Genomic DNA, 20547 nt, shown 5'->3' with positions numbered 1-20547 from the left:
GATGACAGAGTGTTTGCAGGAATCCATAGAGAGGGACAGACTTTTTAAACGAGCGTAATTCAGTTAGCCGTCTGCTCAATCAAATCAAGCCGATTTGCTCGTGCGCACGCATTTGTCCGGGACGTGTACGCCTCCGCCGCCGCTCGTTGACATTCATTAACGCGTGACCGATTGCCTCCTATTAGCGGCGAGGAGGCACGTCGTCGTCTTTAAATGGGCCGTGCAGCCTTGTTGTCTCTCCTGAGATGCTCCTTTACCTGATTCACAGAGAGCCAAAGAGAGAAAGAGAGACAGAGAGAGAGAGAGAGAGAGAGAGAGAGAGAGAGAGAGAGAGAAAGAGGGGTAGTGCAAAAGGGAGAGAGCGTGAAGGGGAGCGACTGAAGTTTTCATCTGGCAGTCATCTATTTTAGGTTGACACAGTGCATATTTCATAGCGGGAGCTGCACACACATACACACGGACACAAGACTCAAATATTCTGGAATGATCTCCATCATCACCACCACAATGAGGCACGTCAAGAGGCCAAATCGGGGAATTTTTTCCAAACGTCAGGAGATATTGCTGCTCTTCTTCTGTCTTTGTGTTCCCACGGTGGGTGTCATTGAACCTCTCATTTGCGTACGTAGTTATGATTATTATTACTTTAATCTTCTGTGTATTCAGCTTCATGTGCTCATTAGGCCACTGACACTAATTAGCGATCATTAGGCGCCGTGACCATCCAGTCGCAACGTCATATGCAAGGTCATAATCGGCTGGGGAAATGCTGGATGGATTTCAAAATGAACTTCAATCATCTTCAGATATTTAGCGACTTTAATCCATTATTGAAGTGATGGACGCATTTTGAAATGTTCTGAAAGTTGACCGCAGCGGCGTAGCGTAGGTCGCCGGGGTCGCGGCCAAGACAGCCATTGAGCCTGCAAGATTGCCGCGACGACGCCAAAACAGAAGTTCCGGATTCTTCCTTTCGTACAGAACCAAGTGAAGCTAGGATATTGCCGTGGACATCCATAAAGAATACTTGTGTTGGACAGCGACAATTGCTTTCAACACAAAAGGACGGAAGAAGTGAGTGTCAGGTGGTAGAATTTCAGAATTCCCTTACAGGTGCGTGGTGTAAGGTACTTCGCCAGGTTCCGGGCAGAGGTAACTATTGAGCTCCTTTTATACGTGTCTTGTTAGTGTTAACGTCTTCATACGGAGATCCCGCAAAAGTTCCGGCTCAGAGACGTAACAGATATTCTGGAATTTAGCCGATTGTGGCTTTTATATAGAACTGAGAAAAGGCGGGATATTGACTGCGCTGAATGATACATCCATCCATCCATCCATTTTCTGAGCCACTTCTCCTCACGCGGGTCGCGGGCGTGCTGGAGCCTATCCCAGCTGTCATCGGGCAGGAGGCGGGGTACACCCTGAACCGGTTGCCAGCCAATCGCAGGGGACATACAAACAAACAACCATTCGCACTCACATTCACACCTACTGGCAATTTAGTCTTCAATTAACCTCACATGCATGTTTTATGTGCCTGGAGAAAAGCCACGCAGGCACGGGGAGAACATGCAAACTCCACACAGGCGGGGCCGGGGATTCAACCCCGGTCCTCAGAACTGTGAGGTAATATTGTGATAGTTTATTCATACATGAGAGATAATCACTGTTTTTCAAATTCATAATTCAAATGCAATAATTCAAATGGAAAGGTACACTTTAAAATGACACTTTATCAAACCAATTTATTTCTTGACATTGTCTTTTATTATGTTTTAATATACTACGGTGCTGTTTTTCAGAATCGGAATCATCTTTATTGAACATGTATGTTTGAGAAATGAAATCTCGTATGACAGCAAACAGCCACTACGACAAATATCCATGTAGGACGTAAGGATACAAGTACTTTTTCTTTATTAAAATCTCGTAAGGAAAAAAAAAATTGCGATTGTTTTTTTGGGGCGCTGAAACAGATTATTGGCATTTCAATTCATTTCAATGGGGAATATCAGGAGGGTTTACATGGCGTCTTGTATTCCAATTAGAATCGTTTTCGAAGCCCAAACTGAATAAAAACCTTTCGTATAAAGAGGCCGAATCCGAATGGACTTTCATTGGGTTTCACAAGGGATGTCAGGTAATTACATGACGTCCACGCCAGCATCTGGTGTGGCGTCTGAAGCGCTCGTCAAGACAGCGGCAATTGCTTTCAACGCAACAGGGAGGGAGAAGTGATGATGTCACTTGCTTCACATTCTTACACCTCCCGGTCGAAGAGCAGCCGTTTGCGTGTGAGTGAGCGTGTGTGTCGGGCTGATGGCGGAATTTTTGGTGCCATGTTTTCAGATGGAAGCCATTCATCCGGACTGCGCCGTCATTGCTCAGCACCTGAGGGCCCGAGAGACCTGCAGGCAGGCGAGGACGAGAGAAGTTCAGAACCAGACGGCGCGCGGCGGTGGGTACCTTTTCTGGTGATGCTTCGCACGCACACACAAACACGCATCACGTGACAAACCGTGGCACACTGTAAGATGTTTTTCTCAAGGCAGACGGGGAAGATGGGCATTTAGCTGTGTGGGATCTATTTTAGGGCTATGAAAAAGCTAATTATGAAACAAGCAATAACCCCCCCCAGGACTAATAATGGAATAGCTCATTTTAAAGGAAATGAATATACAACATACAGTATATTTTGCACAAAACAGTGGAAGAAATGGGTTTTGACGGAACGGGACCTCTAAGCTTGCCAGTCAACATCTAAATGATACGACAAAGGCTTGGGAGGAAGTGCGGAGGTCAGATATTTGGCCACCCGCTGTGTTTGGAGGATGGCGAAATGTGAATAATAACACTGTGCGACACAGCGCATTTTTGCTGCGCATTTGAGGACAACATGAAGCGTAGTAGTAGATGAAGTGGTGACAAAAAACTTGTTGTGGCATCCCCACATGGAGGGCAAAGTTCATTTCCAGGTTTAGTGCAAAATGGAGTCCGTGAGTCAGAAAGGAGCAGGTAGTTTCAGCACGAGTATGATTAAGTGCATTTACTACTGTAAGTCACATCGGGAGCTTCATCCAAATAAATAACTCATAGGATCCAGTACCAGAGTTGAACCCAAAAAGATTAATGGTAGTAGGTGACCATAATGTATACAACTAGACAATATCTGCGGTTTTGTGGTTGCGAGCACAATGAGCGGCTAGTTGTCATACATTCTGGGGTTTAACTACTGATATCATAATAATTAGAATACACTCAATACATGTATAATTGTAATAACTAAATTGGTTAGTAATAATAATAATAAAACAGGTATATACTGCATTATGCACTATATATGTGTTTGAACATTATGTTGATACAATCTTCTTCTTGCCAAAAAGGCTTTTTGCACTTAAGCCCCCGATTGACGGCCTCACGGGGGGGAAATGATGTGACAGGCGGCTCCGCCCGCCTATCACCCCTTGTGATTACGCCTCGAGACAAAGATGGTGGTCCTGGGGGAAAAAAAGAAAAAAAAAGTGCACTTTTCCACAATTCATGTGGCGTATTGACAAATGAGGACAAATGTTACATCATAGAATGCTTTCTTTCTTCGGCTGAAAATCTGGATGACTTTAAGTCTCCAAAAGCAGCATAGAGTCAATCCTACGTGTGAATTTCACTACTAGCTCAACGCGATCCACTTTATGAATGAAGTGCGCCGCAATGTGTTGATTTGAAAGTCTCTAACAGAACCTTTCAAATTCCTCTTTAACTTGAAGCTCCTTGGTCTTCTTTGGTTAGCTGCAGCAAGAACCTTTTTGTTTTGAAAAGGTCAACTCACTAACAGTACACTGGAACATCCAAAGTCGAACATAATCTGTTCCGTGGGGCTAATGGATGAAAAAAAATCCCATAGGAAATAATGGAACGTGGATTATCTTGTTTTAAAGTCAAACTGTTGTCTTTATTAGCTCCATAGGTGATGTTTTTTGGTTTTTGTTTGTTTTGTTACATTTCACTGTCATGCAAGCGTACAAAGTTGCTATATCATAATGCATAAATATGCTTAAAATAAAGAATGGCTGAACTATTCAACAGTTGAAGACACGTAATGGAGAAGGATTCATTCTAAAATAATTCAATTGGATACAGTGTTCCCTCGCTATATCGTGGTTCACTTATTTTTTTCATCATTTTCTTATCACGCATAATTTGTCATACCGCGGGATTTAGAGTGTATGCTGTGATTTTTTTGTGTGGTAAAATAAACACGTCCTAGCCTAAAACATTACAGCTGTAAAATAATAATAATAATAATAATTTAAAAGAAAATGTACAAAGTGTACAGTACTACTTTGCATTACTGCATGCTTAATAGTTTAGAAGGTGTTTAAGAGTATATAAAGTAGGGGCTAATAAGTGTCTGGGGAGGTTCATACAGCTTTAAAAATATGTATAAATCATTTTATAAAATATATGTGGTCGCTACTTCGGGGATTTAACCTATTGCGAGGTGGTCTGGAACCTAACTCCCGCCATAAACGAGGGATTTCTGTACGTGTATATAAACGACTTCCATACTTTTTTTTTTAACAATTTGTATTTTAAAATAAAAATGTAGAAAAAAAAGAAAAATTATGCAGTGGCGCTTTGAGATATGAGTTTTAATTTGACCTGTGACCATGTACAACTCAAAACACTCATATCTCAAATCGTCTTTCCCCATTGGAATGAATGGAAATGTAATTTGTCACAAAAAAAAAACAAAGAGAAAAATAGCAATCAATTTGGCATTTAATGAAACATAAATATGTTTTCACAGTCATATAAAGCGAAACTACGATGTGGCCCTCGACGAAAATGAGTTTGACACCCCTGGTTTAGTGTAATTGATGTTTAATTAACTGCTTACTGAGCAGCTGGACAGTTTGCTAATCTACAAATAAAAAGTATTTTCCGCTTTGTCATCACTGGTTTCCTTCTGCTGTGGCATCACCAACACACAATCACGCACACACACACACACACACACACGTACACAAGAGTTCAAAGTTTGCTGGCAGACATTTCAACTGGTCACATTTGGACACGCACACCAGCGACATCGATAACAGCGGCGACAACAGCGAGTCGCCATCTTTGAAGTGACCCAGTAAGCCAGTGAGCCATCGTCATGATTTAAATGCGACGCAGGCATTATTAATGTCCTTAGTCACGCTTGTAGACACTTATAGTCGTGTTAAGAGGCCTTTAATAGAGTCCGACGTTTTGGCCTCAGATCTAGCGGTCATTGTTTTTTTTTTGGTTTTTTTTGTGTTTGGTTTTTTTTGTACAAATGCGCAAGACTTCCAATCATTTTTAGTAGTAGTCATTATATATGTTTTAATTTACATTTATTTACAGTATATGTTTGTATTATTTATGATATATAATTCTATAATCCTCATATATTTTGTATATTAGAGTGTATATATATTTGACTTTTTTAAAGTCGTTATTGAACATATTACTAATAATTCAAATACAATAAATAAATATATATTTTGAAATAACATACACATAAACATTTGATAAAATATTGCATTAGTTAAAAAAAATATTGAATGCATCAATATATGATAGAATATATACAATATAATGTATTAACATATTTCGTTTTATTTACAGTATATATTTTGTGTAAGATTGAATTACCCCTTATTAATATTATTATATTTTTAGTTATATTGTATATACATTACATGATTACCATTTTTACAAAATACATATATTCAGTCAACATTTTTTTCGATATATATTTATTAAATAGACGATATCGTAATCATAAAATACATATTGAAATTATATACAAAGACATTTGATAAAACATTTATGAAAAAAAATATTGATTGTATAAGTACAATAGAATATGTATAGAATATGTAGCATATATATAATTTATGCAATAAAAATAGCAACAATTATTTACAGACTGTTTAAGATATGGAATTTCCCTTTTTTATATTGTGTAAATTGTCATGACTGTTTCTACTAAATATATAATCATAAAAAATGTGATTTAATATATAATTGTATTGAATGTACTGTGTGGATGTTAAATGTGAAACAAAAAATAATATGATAAAATATTAATCGAAATACATCAATAGTCATGATCACAAAATAAAATAAATATATGATACTACAGCAGGACAATTATTAAAGAAACACAACAACACAATTATGGACATCTTGTTAAATAAGTCAAAACGGATCATTATGAATGAATGAATGAATATACATGAAGTCTCTGTGGATTTTCATGCAAATTGGATGGGCACACCAAGAATAGTAATAGCTCCGCATCATTTAAAAAAATAAATAATCTAGGTTGATGTATGAAATAACAGCAGACAGGAAGTTACACGCAAACTAGCCCACGCTGTTGAAAACGTCGCCTGCTTGTTATGGGTAACAAAAGACTCCTTGGCGTGCGTCATTAAAAAAAAAAACAAAAAAAGTGTGTGCTGTGTACTCACTACACACACGCATCCGCTCAAATCTGACGGTAAACCTAAAAATTCATTCCGCATCTCCGCCGTGCCCTTTGGGACATTTGGGAACCCCTCGGAGAGCCGACTCGCCTTCCTAAAAAAGTTGGTACACGTGACAGTCGGTCTAATTTTCAAGTCATCGACCTTCAGAATACAATTCAAATGTTTTTGAACAAACTTCCCAATGAGAAAAGGTATTTTTTGGGGGAAAAGAAATGAACTTAAAATGCACATGCATGTTACGCACATCAGGGCTTCAAACCATTTGACAGGTTTGAAAGAACTCAAAATCGTCATTTCTTGAATTTGCAGCATGAGAAGGTCACATTGACTGAACTCTAAAGCTATTTCAACCAAAAACATTTTCTGGTTTGACCCTGACCTTTTTTTTTAATTTTTATTTTTTGCTCCGTGAGGCCACAAACCTTCCTGTCGCCACACAAACGTCGTTTCCTCCCGGTTGAACGTGCGTAAGGCAACGTTTGTGTCTTGACTGGAATAAGAGAATCCTTCCAGCATTTGCTTTTAGAGCAACTGTCTCCTCCTCCTGACATTTATTTTGCTGTCACATCAACCAGGAGCATTTTGACAGACCCCCCGCCCCCCCCCCCCCCCCCCCCCCCCACACACCCCCCGTCATTCCTATTGTTCTATATTAGTCCCTGCATGTTTTGTCATCTCCTCACTACGACTTTTGCGAGCCGTCGAGCCAAGTAGCTCTGACTCGTCTTGACTTGCTTACCTTCACCTCGTCTCCTCGGCCGTCGTCCCGGACGACGCCTCTTACGTAAGAGACGCTGCGAAATGTTGGACAGTCTGTGGAAAAATTGGTGCCCCACGTGACAGGAAGCGAAAGCCTCGCAAGGCACTTTTAGATGGAGAATGGCTTTGTCGGATGGAACTTGTCAGGTTATTTGACTTACTCAAGACAAATGTCATAAAAATATTTGAGGAGCTTTATGACTTTGTAGATTCCATGTACAGTATTTAAAAAACAAAAATAAATAATGCAATATTCGGACAAAGAGTTCGGGTTAGTGTGTTAGGAAGATTGTGTTGTGTCTAGTTTTTTTGCATTTCAACGTTGCGGATGTGACGGCCAATCAAAAATGACAAAATGGATTTTTCCGGTGACGAAGCGAGATCCAGCTGCCGGGCCGCCACTAAGCGGAACCAATTCAGTTTATACGGTCTATCTATTTTGTATATATATATATATATATATATATATATATATATTTATTTAGATTTATTCTGCAGTCAGTGAATGGGGCAGTCATTGCCAACAAGCCTCCCAAATATCCATTCTCCTTTTGGTTCTCGTCTGTTTTCACTCTTTATAATTTTGTTTTTTATTTGTATTCCAATACAGATACAGTGAGCACGGAAATCAGTTCCTTCCTTGACAATAGCACCATGTTGTTTGTGGTTCAGTGAAGGTTAATACAGTTCATTCAAGTAATGCTTGGCTCTCCAAATGACAAATTTTAAAATGTCGTAGTGTAGTAGGTGTTCATCAAAAATGAGGCATTCACTCATTGATCAAGTTGAACATTTAATTCGGTGATTCATTGACATACCACTAGAGGGAGCCCACATACCGCTAGTGGTACTCGCACCACACTTTGAGAACCACTGCAGTCGCACACTTAGTAGTATTTGCCCTTGGGGGTTCGGGTAATGGTATGGTTAAAGTTAGGATTAGGCTGTTAGGGAACGAAAAACAAAAACCCATTGTTGCTGTTTTTTGGATTCAAATATTTGGAAATTGGCGCTTTTTTTGGTTGGACAACAACCACTCAGTTGTCCAGACCAAAGTGTTGCGATGTTGCTTGTTTGTAAAAAGATTTTCTACGCTGCCGCCAGGATGCCAGACGGAGTGGGACGAGATCGGATGCTGGCCGAGAGCCGATGCGGGTCAGGTGGTCAACGTGTCGTGCTCTGACGTCTTTCAGCATTTCTCCAGCGGTCAAGGTCAGTCGGAAAATCTTCACGTTGGATTCTGTCCTACAAACATTCGACGAACAGTCGACGAGTTTAACCTTTTCAAAACCTCACCTGATTGATTCCACCGCTAGGTGGCGCTTCGAGGTCACATTTGGAGAAACATGTCATGTTTGAGACTACGGCAGAATAGCACATGAATATCACAAGTGACATGAAAAAATATCCGCGCTTTTGCGGCTGTTTCTCAAACGTAACTAAAATTCGAATCATGGAAATTTCCCAAAGCGATTGTAGTTGAACTTTTCTACACATTTCCTCCCAATTACAATTGCTTAAATGTTGTATTTAAATTACATAAGGACATCTATCCCTATCTCAAGGAACCACTGTATATACCGTACAGAGGTTTGAACATATTTTTACACTTGACAGTCAAGAATGTTACAACCTTATTTACAGTTAATATACTGTCGGTTTTATGGTATTTTTGTATTTTTTCTTTTCCCCCATAACAAACGAGGTTGAACGAGGCTTTTTCAGTCATCTTTGGTATTTGTCATTGAAAGTCACCACATGTTCTTGGTGTAATGTTCGCTCGCATGTTCAGGGTTCGTTTACAGGAACTGTACAGCGGACGGCTGGTCGGACATTTATCCGCCCTACGAGGAAGTGTGCGCTTTCAGTGACGACGGCGGGCCCGAATCCGAGGTCAGTTGTAATCGCAAGCATTCTTATTGCGCAGCATATGAACAAGGCTGCTCTTGACTCCGTTTCCCACCGGCAGACCAGTTACCTGTCCACCTTCAGACAGGTGTACACTGTGGGCTACGCCACCTCGCTCATCTCCCTCATAACGGCCATAGTGGTGTTCACCGCTTTCAGGTAAAAACAAATACAAAATAAAGAAATCAAAAACACAAACTTTTCCTCTTTCTTGATGAACGCAACGACGACTCTCGGTCCACTCGTGGGTTTCTCCCCGCTCTCCGCAGGAAGTTCCACTGCACCAGGAACTACATCCACGTCAACCTGTTCTCCTCGTTCGTCCTGAGGGCCAGCGCCGTCTTCGTCAAAGACACGGTGCTGTTCGCCGACGAGACGCTGGACCACTGCTCCGTGTCCACGGTGAGTCGTCGCGCGACAGCCCGTAGACGTCGAAAGCGCGTCCGACTCGAACGAACCCGTTGCGTCGCTCCCGTCAGACGGCGTGCAAGTCGGCCGTGGCGTTCTTCCAGTTCAGCATCCTGGCCAATTACTTTTGGCTGCTGGTGGAGGGCATGTATCTGCAGACGCTGCTGGCGCTCACCTTTGTCTCCCAGAGGAAGTACTTCTGGTGGTACATCCTGACTGGATGGGGTGAGTTCTCCTTATTTTGTCCGCCATGTCGGGGAAGGACGAAGCAAGAAGTAGCGGGGGACCGCGTGTGTTTTTCAAAGTTCGGCCCATTAAAGTCAAAGTAAGGAGCCGTCGACTCGGAGCCACTTTGTGTGAGGATGCACACACGACAAGTTCGAGAATGTGTTGTCCTCGTCACGCTACCTTAACATTGTCAAAATGTATTGCTTTTTTGTATCTATTATACTCCGGATTCAAGAAAATAAAGCTTGGTTAATTGAATTTCCAAAAGGTAACGTAGATTGCCCTATTTTTCTTCCGTTTTAATTATTAAATTTTTTAAATTGCATTCTAAATGATGGTATATAAAATGAAAAAGAAGCTATGCTAGACTTTTGAGTATAATTTGATGTATTTGTTTTTAGTTTTTATTATTTGTTGACTTTTGAATTGAAATATTAGTTGATTAGAATTGTTATTGAAAAGTAAAACGTTTTATATTATTTTATCTCTTTTTATTTTGTTTTATCTATCAAATGTATTTAAATTGTATCAACAAAATTCTGAGCAATATAGAAAATGAGTGTATCAATGTTTAATTGTTTATGCTTTTATTATAATTCATTATTATTGCTTATATTATAATTCATTATTATTATTACATTTCAATTTCAGTTTTTTGTATTAATTATTATTTTATATTACACTTCAAATTTGAATACTTTTAAGTTATATTAATGCTTTAAGTTTTTATTTTTTGACTGATTGTTTTTGTTTTATTATAATTGTTTTTTACATATATATATATATGTAGATTTAATAAATTGACATTTGATTACATTTTATTTGTTATTTTATGATTACATTTTCATTCAAAACATTCTATAACAATATAATATTAAAACTGTAAATGAAGTTAAACATTTTAAAAGTTAAGGTTGACTGATTAATTGTTTTGATATTTTATTGAATGAATTTCTGTATGTATTTATGCCTTGATTTAGTTTTGGTTCCGAGTGTTGTTCCAAACTCCTTGAATGACTTTGCATCTGTCACAGGGCTCCCGTCGACGATTCTCGTCCTTTGGGTGCTGACCAGATTCTTCTATGATGACACAGGGTACGATATACTACATACACAGTGCAGTGTGTTATTGTGTTTAGTCATGTCGCCACGTGTTTTTTAAATTCTTTCTTTTACACGTGGCTAGTTGCTGGGATGACACGGACAACGTTGGCATTTGGTGGATTATTAAAGGCCCAATAACAGCGTCGTTGCTGGTGAGTTGCTTGTGTTTCATGTGCGAATATTCAAAATCGATGGTCGAGTCTGCATGTAGCTATCGTATGTGACAGGTGAACATCGTCATCTTCGTCAACGTGATCCGCATCCTGGTCCAGAAGCTCAAATCTTCCGCCAAGTCCGGGAACAACGATGCTGGACATTTTATGTAAGTCACAGAGGATGAAACATTACAATAGGCTTTGATGTGGGGAAAAAAAATGGTGCTTTTTGATTTGGAATGAGGCTGTATAAAATGGACGGAGTCGTAACCAGTGTCTTCACAAGGCTTCTTTCATCTTTGTACTGAATGAATTCGACTTCAAAAATCAAGTCTTCGATATCTGCCTGCAAGCGAAACCTCCACCAAGGTCATGCCCTCAACGATGATGGTCAAACGCACCATGGCTTATGACCTTTATACAATTTAGTAGAGCTTTTAGTAGAGCAGACTTAGCTGAGAAATTTACTGAATATAATGCTATATCGAATGCCTTTTGACCTTTTACATATATTGCTATGCACATGATGTGAGACATACAAATGCACTTTCAATGATATTGTTTAAATTAATCAACAACGACCGCAAACAAATCTTAGTTACAGAATATGCAGAACGTGTACGATTGTGTACTACTACTAGATCTTCTGTTATCCCTTCATACAACATTTGTACGTGATTAGTGCTCAACTGAATTAATTTAGAAGGGAAGGCCTTAAAAATAGCACACGATACCAGAAATAGATTTATCACCCAACAGGATTGTTCAAATAAAGTGTCAAAAGAAATCTTAGTAATATTAGTAATGCAAATTTTAGGTGCTGCATATTGCGGGACAGAGGTTCCTCATTAATGCCGAAAGCCTACATAAATGTTGTATATGTATATAAGGCGACATACAAATATACATATAATTCCCAGGAGATAATGGCAATAGAAATAGTGTGCGCCAAGGTCGAAACGGCCCCATCATAAAAGCAGAGATGCCATTAATTACAGAATATTTTCTTAAAGTAACACTCTGGGTTGTTTTTTGTGTCTGGCTTAAACCCGGCGCGATGTGTGGTGTAACTCTGCGCAGAGGCAGGTTAAAAGCGCGCAAGTTAAGTATGAAAATAGAGCCAAGTTAACTCAAAATCATTAAAAATCATTTTTAAAAAAACAGAAATAATACATACCACTTCCAGGGTCAAATTGTCACCGTTGGACTATAGTACAAATTTAATGAGAAATGATCAAATGCTAGCATGATAGCAGTTAGTATGCTAAAATATAGCAAGCTAGCGACCAGAGTAGCAAATGTTCTAAGGCTGGCTGAAGAGTTTTTAACATTTTGTCCTGTCAGCAGCGACTATATTTGATGAGAATTGCTAAAATGATAACATGGTAGCAGTTTATATGTCAACATATAGCAAGATAGCAACCCACGTAGTGAAAGCGCTAAATAAGATCGATAGGGGCTTTACGTTTTTGCCCTGTATTCAGGTAGCATTCATAATGAGAATTGATCAAATGCTAACAGCTGTTATGCTAACATGTAACAAGATAGCAACCCGAGTAGTGAAAGCGTTACTATATTCACTGAGAATTGCTCAAATGATAACGTCCTAGTAGTTGGTAGGCTAACATCGCAAGATACCAACCTGAGTACTTAAAGCGCTAAGGCCGATTGATAAGGGTTTTACATTTACACCGTGTCATCAGTTACTATGTTTACTGAAAATTGCTAAAATGCTAACATGTTAGCGTTCGGTATGCTAACATAGGTCAAAATCCCATTAAAGCAAGTGCCGGTGTGTCGTCCAATGTCGTCTCCCGTGCACTTTAATGGCAACGTTAACATCACATGTCGGACTTTGAGTCAACTCTGAGGACACTTTGTCAGTGTTTCGTTTCATGACATTTAATCCACAAATTGGCCCGATGACTGCAAAATCATAATCCATCCATCCATTGCCAACACCGCTTATCCTGGTTAGGGTCGCGGGGCGCTGGAGCCTAACCCAGCTGACTTCGGGCGAAAGGCGGACTACGCCCTGAACTGGTCGCCAGTCGGTCGCAGGGCACATATAGACACGGACAACCATTCGCACTCACATTCACACCGTCACTGAGTGGGAACTGATCACACGCTGCCCGCACCAAAGTCAGGCGAGTGCACCGCTACACCATCAGTGACGCAAAATCATAATACGACTAAAAATAATAGCATACATTTGCATTTGGTTCTCACTTGACCTTTCAAAAGAAAAGATGCCTTTAATGAGCATTGTGTTGTGATGTTTTTTGTTTACCCACCCCCACCCAACGCCCCACCCCTCAGACGGCTGGCCAAATCCACGCTCTTCCTCATCCCTCTGTTCGGGATGCACTACACCGTGTTCGCCTTTCTGCCCGAGAGCACGGGCGTGGCGGCCCGGCTCTACATCGAGCTGGGCCTGGGATCCTTCCAGGTACCGCCAGCACCACAAACACACCAGCAGACATTTGATCAGTAAACCATTTTTTTTTTTTTTTTTCGTTTTTTTTTTTTGAACAGGGCTTCGTGGTGGCTCTGCTTTACTGTTTCATGAACGGAGAGGTATGCCAATCATGTTCAACTGTGAAATCATTTAAACTGAAGACATATGATGTGTCGTTCTCTTTATGTCAAAATGCACAAGCGTGGAGTCTCGTCTTTGCGAACCAAAGATGATGTAACGTTAACATGGCGACGGCGTCTTAAATGTATCGTTGCAGTCGACTCCAAACGCCGCACGCTGTTGCGCTGTTGCTGGCGTAACCGCCTGTATGTCGAACTTCCCAGGTGCAGGCGGAACTGCGGAGGCGGCTGTGGAAGTGTCACAGCCGAAGTCGGCAAACGCCCGCCAAACGAAGCCTCGGTCAGTTTAGTGTCGGCGCACGCGGGGGGCTGCGACGGCCCCCCTCCTCCGGCAACATCTCGACCGTATGACCGTAAGGAAACGCTGGACTGACATTTAATTGCACGCGTGCGGGACATTACTGCTCACCACCATTTTGGCTTGAGATAACATGAGGGTGGATTGTTTGGGATTGTTCTGTGCTGCTCTGAGCCTTTGGAACACTTCCAGTGCGTGTCAAAAATGTTTTACAGTATGTTGGTTTAGGCTTTATTTGTATTACATTTTGTGTAATTTTTGGACCCAAAATGCATTTTTATGTGGGACTTTTTTGAGAGTTTTGTTGCGTCAAAATTAAATATTTTTAAAAGCCAATGAACTCAAGCAATACAGTTATACTTCACAATTGTATTCATCATTGGTTCATTTAATTTTTATCATATTGGATTACCTCATCGATATTTTTTTCACTTTAGTTGGCTTGATATGTTTTTCCGTACTGTATGTATGCATTCAATACTGTTTCCGTACGTTAACATGCTATTGAATTTGCACTAAGTCACCAAATGTAAAAATGACAAAAGACTGTGCATTTTATGTCTTATTATTCATTTCAAACCAGTTAGTGGAAATTGTGTTTTACCATCCATTTTTTTTTAAATCTTACTGTACAGTATCATTAGACACTTTGTATCGGTCTACACTGACGTATTTTCACACAGTATTTTACATGATATTTATATAAAATATACTGTATTTCCCCTGTTGTTGTGAATGTACTGAAGGAAACGAGAGGGGGAAAAAAACCTGTCATAAATGAAGAAATGCACATCAGTTTGTGTCAACGTATTTTCCGACAATAAAATATTGAATTATTTGGAAGCACTTTTCTGGCCAATTCGGGACACTGCAGAGTGTAAAAAAACCCCACCACTTTAAAAATGTGAAATATAAAAACCTGTATTTATGGATGCATTAAAAGAAAAATTTTATAAAAAAAAGAAGTAAAAATATAACAAATACTGTATGTCTGCAGGTTTACATTTAGCTAGAGATTTTATTTATTTCTTTTAAAATATTTTTTCTAATCCATTATTTGCAAAAAAAAAATATATATAATATTTTTATTGTTTTTTACTATTACATTAACTTATTATTTACAAAATCATAGTGTAAACAACACTTAAATAAATACATGGGGGGGGGAAAAAGAAAGCACTAATTGTAAACGGGATGAGAAAAGTGTAGCGGACACGCACGCCGCAACTTGGAGGCGTCACAGAGACTCGCGACCACCCGAGAACTCCCACTCCTCCACGCTGCCCCCGCTGTGCCTGGTACAGCGTCAAGTGGACCTTAACCTAATTAGCAGCTTCCCGTCCAATCGTGATTCCTGTCTTCAAAAGACTCCTCCCCCGACCGAAACACTGGACGGCCACTCCCTTCAAGCAGACTACGTGGTTAATATCCACCCATGCGCGCGTGGCGCCACCCACTGGCGTTTTGAGGAACTGCAAGCAGAACTTGTGGACGTGCCTTTGTTTGTTAACGGAAGATAAAATGTCCGTTTTTATACGTGGGAAAGTGTAGAAATATTCCAAATGCATGCCTTGGTGTCTGTGTCCCTGCATGATTTGAAATCAAACAGCACGAAATGTTGTATTGAACAATAAGCAACCCATCTGCCACGACCAAAGTTTAAACAATCATTCTATGCGTGAGAGCACAAAGTTGGGAGTGTTTGAGAGGATTATTTTAAAACCTATTTACTCAAATTTGCGGGCAAGATTCAGGCTGGTGGGCGTGGTCTTCTCCAAGTCGGCACTCCCTCTTCCTACGCCCCGCCCCTGGGATATTTAACTCGAGAGCCGGAGCTCGGCTCGCCACCAGGTCAACCGGCAGGGAACTTATGAGCGCATCCCGAATGGGACAACAACTTTCCTTTCCTCTTTCTTTTTGTCTTTTCGTGCATCTGGGTTTTCTTCAACCAAACCTCCCTCGTTTCCGCCTGAGATCCGGAGCAAGACCCCCCCCCAAAGACCAGCTGATCGGCGTTCGTGAGTCGACCCTGCCATCTTTACTATGATGTACGACACCGGTGCGTAATAATTGTGGGGAAATTACTAGCTTCATAGGAAATCCCAACTTTGCCTTCTCTCGCTCTGACTCAACGCTCACATGCTCATTTAGTTTAGCCCGTCGACCACACACGGTGTCCTAATTTCCATTTTCGTACGCCTTATTTTCTTTTTTTCCCTTTACTCTTAGTGTTAGTTTCTTGTGGTAGTTTTTAGTTGTGTGTTTCATTCAATATACCATAAAATTCCACGCGTGGTCGTATTTTGTGTGTGTTCTGAATTTGAGTAAACCTCTGTAACCTCGGACTAAAAATGTGTAGCAACCTACAGATCATGAGACTGCAAGGTTAAAAAGGTTTGTCGTCATTTCGCTTAAAGTTAAACTTGAAAAATCTGACGTGGTGCCCTTTGAGACATTAGTCTGATTTTAACAATCAAGTCGAATTTTACGAAAAACCGGAAGTAACGCAAACGTAATAATCGCTACAAAAGTACATCATTACATATCTACAACATTGAAACATTAGATATGAGTGTTGCGTGGGGCTGCAGTCCTATACCCTGTGAGGGAAGGACAGGACAAGATAGGACAGGACAAGATAGAACAGGACAAGGAGAGGAGAAGAAGCATGCAGGACAAGGGTCGTGAACCCGGCTGTACAACTGAAGTGTGGTGGGATTGACTATGTAAATGATAAAAGTCTATAGGACGAGAGAGTGAGTGAGCGCATACCCAAGCAATTCGCATAGTCATGAGTTATTTGTCGCAATAAGTGAGTGGCCCCACACCCAAAAGAGAAAGAGTCCCAGGGGTGTGTGCCTGCGGAAACATGCAAGTGAATTGACATCGTTTCGCATGCACAAAGACTGACGAAGTGTCCCGTGATTTACAAATATTTGAAAATGATTTTGAGAATAATTTTTTTTTTAAATCCCCTGGAATACATATACGCAAGTAAATGTATAGGATATTAAAATACATTTATTTAATAGCACAATCAACAACAACCAATCACGTACGACAAGTTTGCACATATTTATTGAGCATTCAAATGTACATAACATGGATGTGAATGTCGGACGTCACCTTCTTACAGCACATCGTCACAGGAAGCTGGTAGACCAAATATCCTTTGTTTTAAATATATTTTATATATATTTTATTCTCATGTGCTCGTCATTACAGACACGTGCATACATTATACTCGCACGCGCTCACTGACTTGAGCATACAAAATGCAGTCCTAATACTGCAGGTCTTGGTCAAGAGGTAAAAAAAAAATAAAAATAAAAACATTGAAATAAAATACACAATAATACTGTATATATGATTGAACACCATGTCGATTCATAGCAGGCATCATAGAAGAGCAGCTGAGCGACAACTGTACATTCAAAAATGCATCGGCAATCAACAAAACTCACAGTTAGTAAAAAATAAAGAAAATATACATTACACACATTTACTCCTTGAAAGAAATTCCCAATTGCTTTCTCACCAACACCAGTACAATTTGTAAAGAAGCGTGTTACCTTAGCTTAGCTTGGCCGTATGCGCTAATTCACACTAATCATCCAAATAGCTTTCGAAGTGCACGGAAAAGTTTTAAGCAGGGTGGTAATTTTCTTTTCTGTGGAAATTCTGCTTGGCTAAGCTAACAAGTTGTAGCGCTAGCTCTTCACTTGGCGCCTAACAAACAAACAACAACAACAACAACAAAAACCCCGCAACGTCTAACTATGGCCTTTTGCACCCACTTCTTTGACACACACACACATGAAAAAAAGCCCGCATGCGGTTAGCCAAAGCCGGAGATATGAAGCTCAATGTTACGCAGTGTGAAGCTAAATGCTAACAAAAGTGCTCAAAACAAAAGTTCACAGTTTGTTTTAGGGAAAGAAAAGCAAATGTTCACAGAAGGCACAATAACAAAATCACCATGTTTACGTTTTTTGTTTTTGTTTTGTTTTGTTGAGCATCTTTGAAAAATAAAGAGAAGTCGCTAACGCAAAATATGTAAACACAAGTATCCCCTTCTGCATCTTTAGTTATTTAGCTTTGCAAACATGGCTCAAAACAAAAACATTTTAAATATAAAAGCTAATGCTTGTAAAATAAGGGGATGTGTCCTCCTTTGGCTCATTTCTATTTAAAAAAAAAAAAAAAAAAAAATCATCCAAAATTATAGAATTTACAAATAACCTAGCGACCATAGTGACACACTATCCTAATTACTGTTTGTGAAAATTTAATTAGCCAAGTTTCAGAATTTTTTTTAAATTGAATTTTTACGTTTTCACAGTGACGTTGACATTCATAAATATTTCCTGTAACACGATGTTGGCAAACTACTTTATATTTGACATCACAACTTAATGATGGTGCCATTTTGATTCTGAATTCAGAATGTGTCATTCACACCATAATGACAAGGGCAAGCTTTTTGTGCCAAAATTAAGGCCAATAAAAATATTTCAAAAAGTATATTTTTTAAAAAGACATACGAGGGACAAATAAATGTGCTCAGTACAATCATTTCTTAGTACATTTGACAATTTAATTAACAGATAAATGATTTCACATTTTACTAATTTTTACAATGGAATAAAACCCGCGTTTCAACGGTTTTTGTTTTCTATTTTTGAATTGATTAAAAAAATGCTTTCCATTTATTTAATAATCCATTCACACCATAGTGTGAAGGTAAAAAGTTTAAATAAATAAAATATTTTTTTTGACAGTTCTTCAACATTAAGGTATGCGTAAATCACATTTGTTGTTTTAACGGAGATCACCCATCCCCATTAAAAGTAATAATAATAATAAACACAAATAAAACACATGACTGTCCCCTTGTGTTGGGCATAGATACAGGACACACACGAACAGTAACAGCTTTGAGACATGGTCGTTTCCCTCTGAGCTGCATTTAGGCTCAGTGACAGCTGGTGAGAGCGCACGTAAGAAGCAGCAGTTTCTTTCACACACAAAAAAATTATGAAAATAATGAGCAGAAAAATGTGGTGCAATTTGGACATTCGAGCAAACCACAGAAAACGTCATCTAAACATCCGCGTACTAACTCCAGCAATACCACTACGGAATAAAAACTCCACTCCATTATACCCCATTTGTCAGGTGTCGTTAAACAGTAAGTAGTTTTACTTTATTTTAGTTTTATTATAATATATTTTATCGTATAGTGGTAAATGTGTTGTCCATCTTTACAATTGTATAACAGTTGGTTTTATGATGGTGACAGTTTGACAGATAAATGCATTCGACATTATTCCTATCCGGAAAAAGAAGTTTTCAAATTACAACCACAGGTGTCCCACTTTTGTCATTATTATAAATGTAATAAAAATGATCTAAAATTAAAATACCTTTCTGGGGTGAAATTGTAATAAACAAGGGTGAATAAAGATGACATTAAACTTGGACTAAATGATGATAATAAAAGGAAATTTAAAATGAATACATTTGTGAATAATAAATTATAATATATATATATATATATATATATATATAATAAATGTATTATATTTATTTGTATAATTAAAAACTATGTAACATATTGGTAAATGTTATATGAACATTTAGTATGTGAGGGGGGAAAAAAAATACATCAGCGTCATTGTAACATGCACAGACAGCACTTTACATTCAATGGAGGAAATGGCTTCTTGACAATGTCCGTAGTAAATAGATGAAAACGAGCGAGGGACGAGGCACTTTTTGTGGACACACGACGGCGGACAGGACGCAAGTGGAGCTTGATATCCTTGTACGACGAGCGGAAAGCTGCAGATGACGTCAATAAAAAGTTATGGCACTGCTCTATTGCACTGTATATGTCGAAGAATTAATAGAAAAGTCATTCATTTTGGCACTAACTCCATATTGAGTTGAACATGGGATGAGGTCTACAGATTTGGGCTCCAGTTCCAGTTTTAGACAATACACTACAATACTTGCAAATGGAATAAATAACACAAATCTACTTGTTCACACTCAAAATATTCACAAACTCCACAAGTTGTTTTTTGTCTGTTTTTTGTTATATTTTTTGACATACTCGGTACTTACGGCTGGTAGTAGAAAAGGGGAATGGAACGTTTCAACAATGAGCACTTTAGGGTTAAGGATTGATGGGTTGGTTTGGGGACGGGGTTATGGTAAGGGTTTGGGTTTAGGGATTGGCTTAGCGTACTACAAGTGTTAGAAGATTAGTGTTGGGTTGGGGTAAGGACTGGGTTGTATAGGGTTTGATTTTAGAGATAGGGTTAGGGGTTGAGGTTAGAATTGAGGTTTATAGGATGGGACGAGTGATAGGGTTGGAGTAAATTGGGTTTGGGGTGAGGGTTAGGGTTTATGGGCTAACTTCACTGTTCGGGTAAAAATTGGGTGTTAGGGTCGGGGCTGGGGTAAGGGTTAGGGTTATGGTTGGACTAAATGGAGCAAGGGTTAGGGTCACAAGCCATGCGCAAGTTTTTTTCTTTTACCTTTGGACTTCTATGGC

At 39.3% G+C, this 20547-nt stretch overlaps 1 protein-coding gene across 1 annotated transcript; it reads left to right on the top strand.

The window, feature by feature from the left end:
• Positions 1–421: 421 nt before the first annotated feature.
• On the top strand, positions 422–14752 carry LOC133411548 (vasoactive intestinal polypeptide receptor 1-like). Its single transcript, XM_061694065.1, has 13 exons — positions 422–594; positions 2350–2458; positions 8388–8495; positions 9076–9176; positions 9253–9350; positions 9461–9593; positions 9671–9824; positions 10862–10922; positions 11014–11083; positions 11159–11253; positions 13409–13538; positions 13625–13666; positions 13892–14752. Exons 1-13 carry the CDS (start codon positions 484–486, stop codon positions 14036–14038), a joined length of 1359 nt encoding a protein of 452 aa, XP_061550049.1. The 5' UTR covers positions 422–483; the 3' UTR covers positions 14039–14752.
• The last annotated feature ends 5795 nt before the right edge of the window (positions 14753–20547 follow it).

Source organism: Phycodurus eques, chromosome 13, assembly GCF_024500275.1.
Source record: "Phycodurus eques isolate BA_2022a chromosome 13, UOR_Pequ_1.1, whole genome shotgun sequence".
NCBI lineage: Eukaryota > Metazoa > Chordata > Actinopteri > Syngnathiformes > Syngnathidae > Phycodurus > Phycodurus eques.
The sequence above is the reverse complement of the archived record's forward strand: the minus strand, read 5'-3'. Positions and strand labels throughout refer to the sequence as shown.

What these genes read in the sequence shown, in the direction of transcription:
- LOC133411548 (XM_061694065.1), top strand. Translation starts at nt 484, where the DNA reads ATGATCTCCATCATCACCACCACAATGAGGCACGTCAAGAGGCCAAAT. An exon ending in GAACCAGACGGCGCGCGGCG is followed by an intron (nt 2,459 to 8,387) that starts GTGGGTACCTTT and finishes CGCTGCCGCCAG; the next exon opens with GATGCCAGACGGAGTGGGAC. An exon ending in ACGGCGGGCCCGAATCCGAG is followed by an intron (nt 9,177 to 9,252) that starts GTCAGTTGTAAT and finishes TCCCACCGGCAG; the next exon opens with ACCAGTTACCTGTCCACCTT.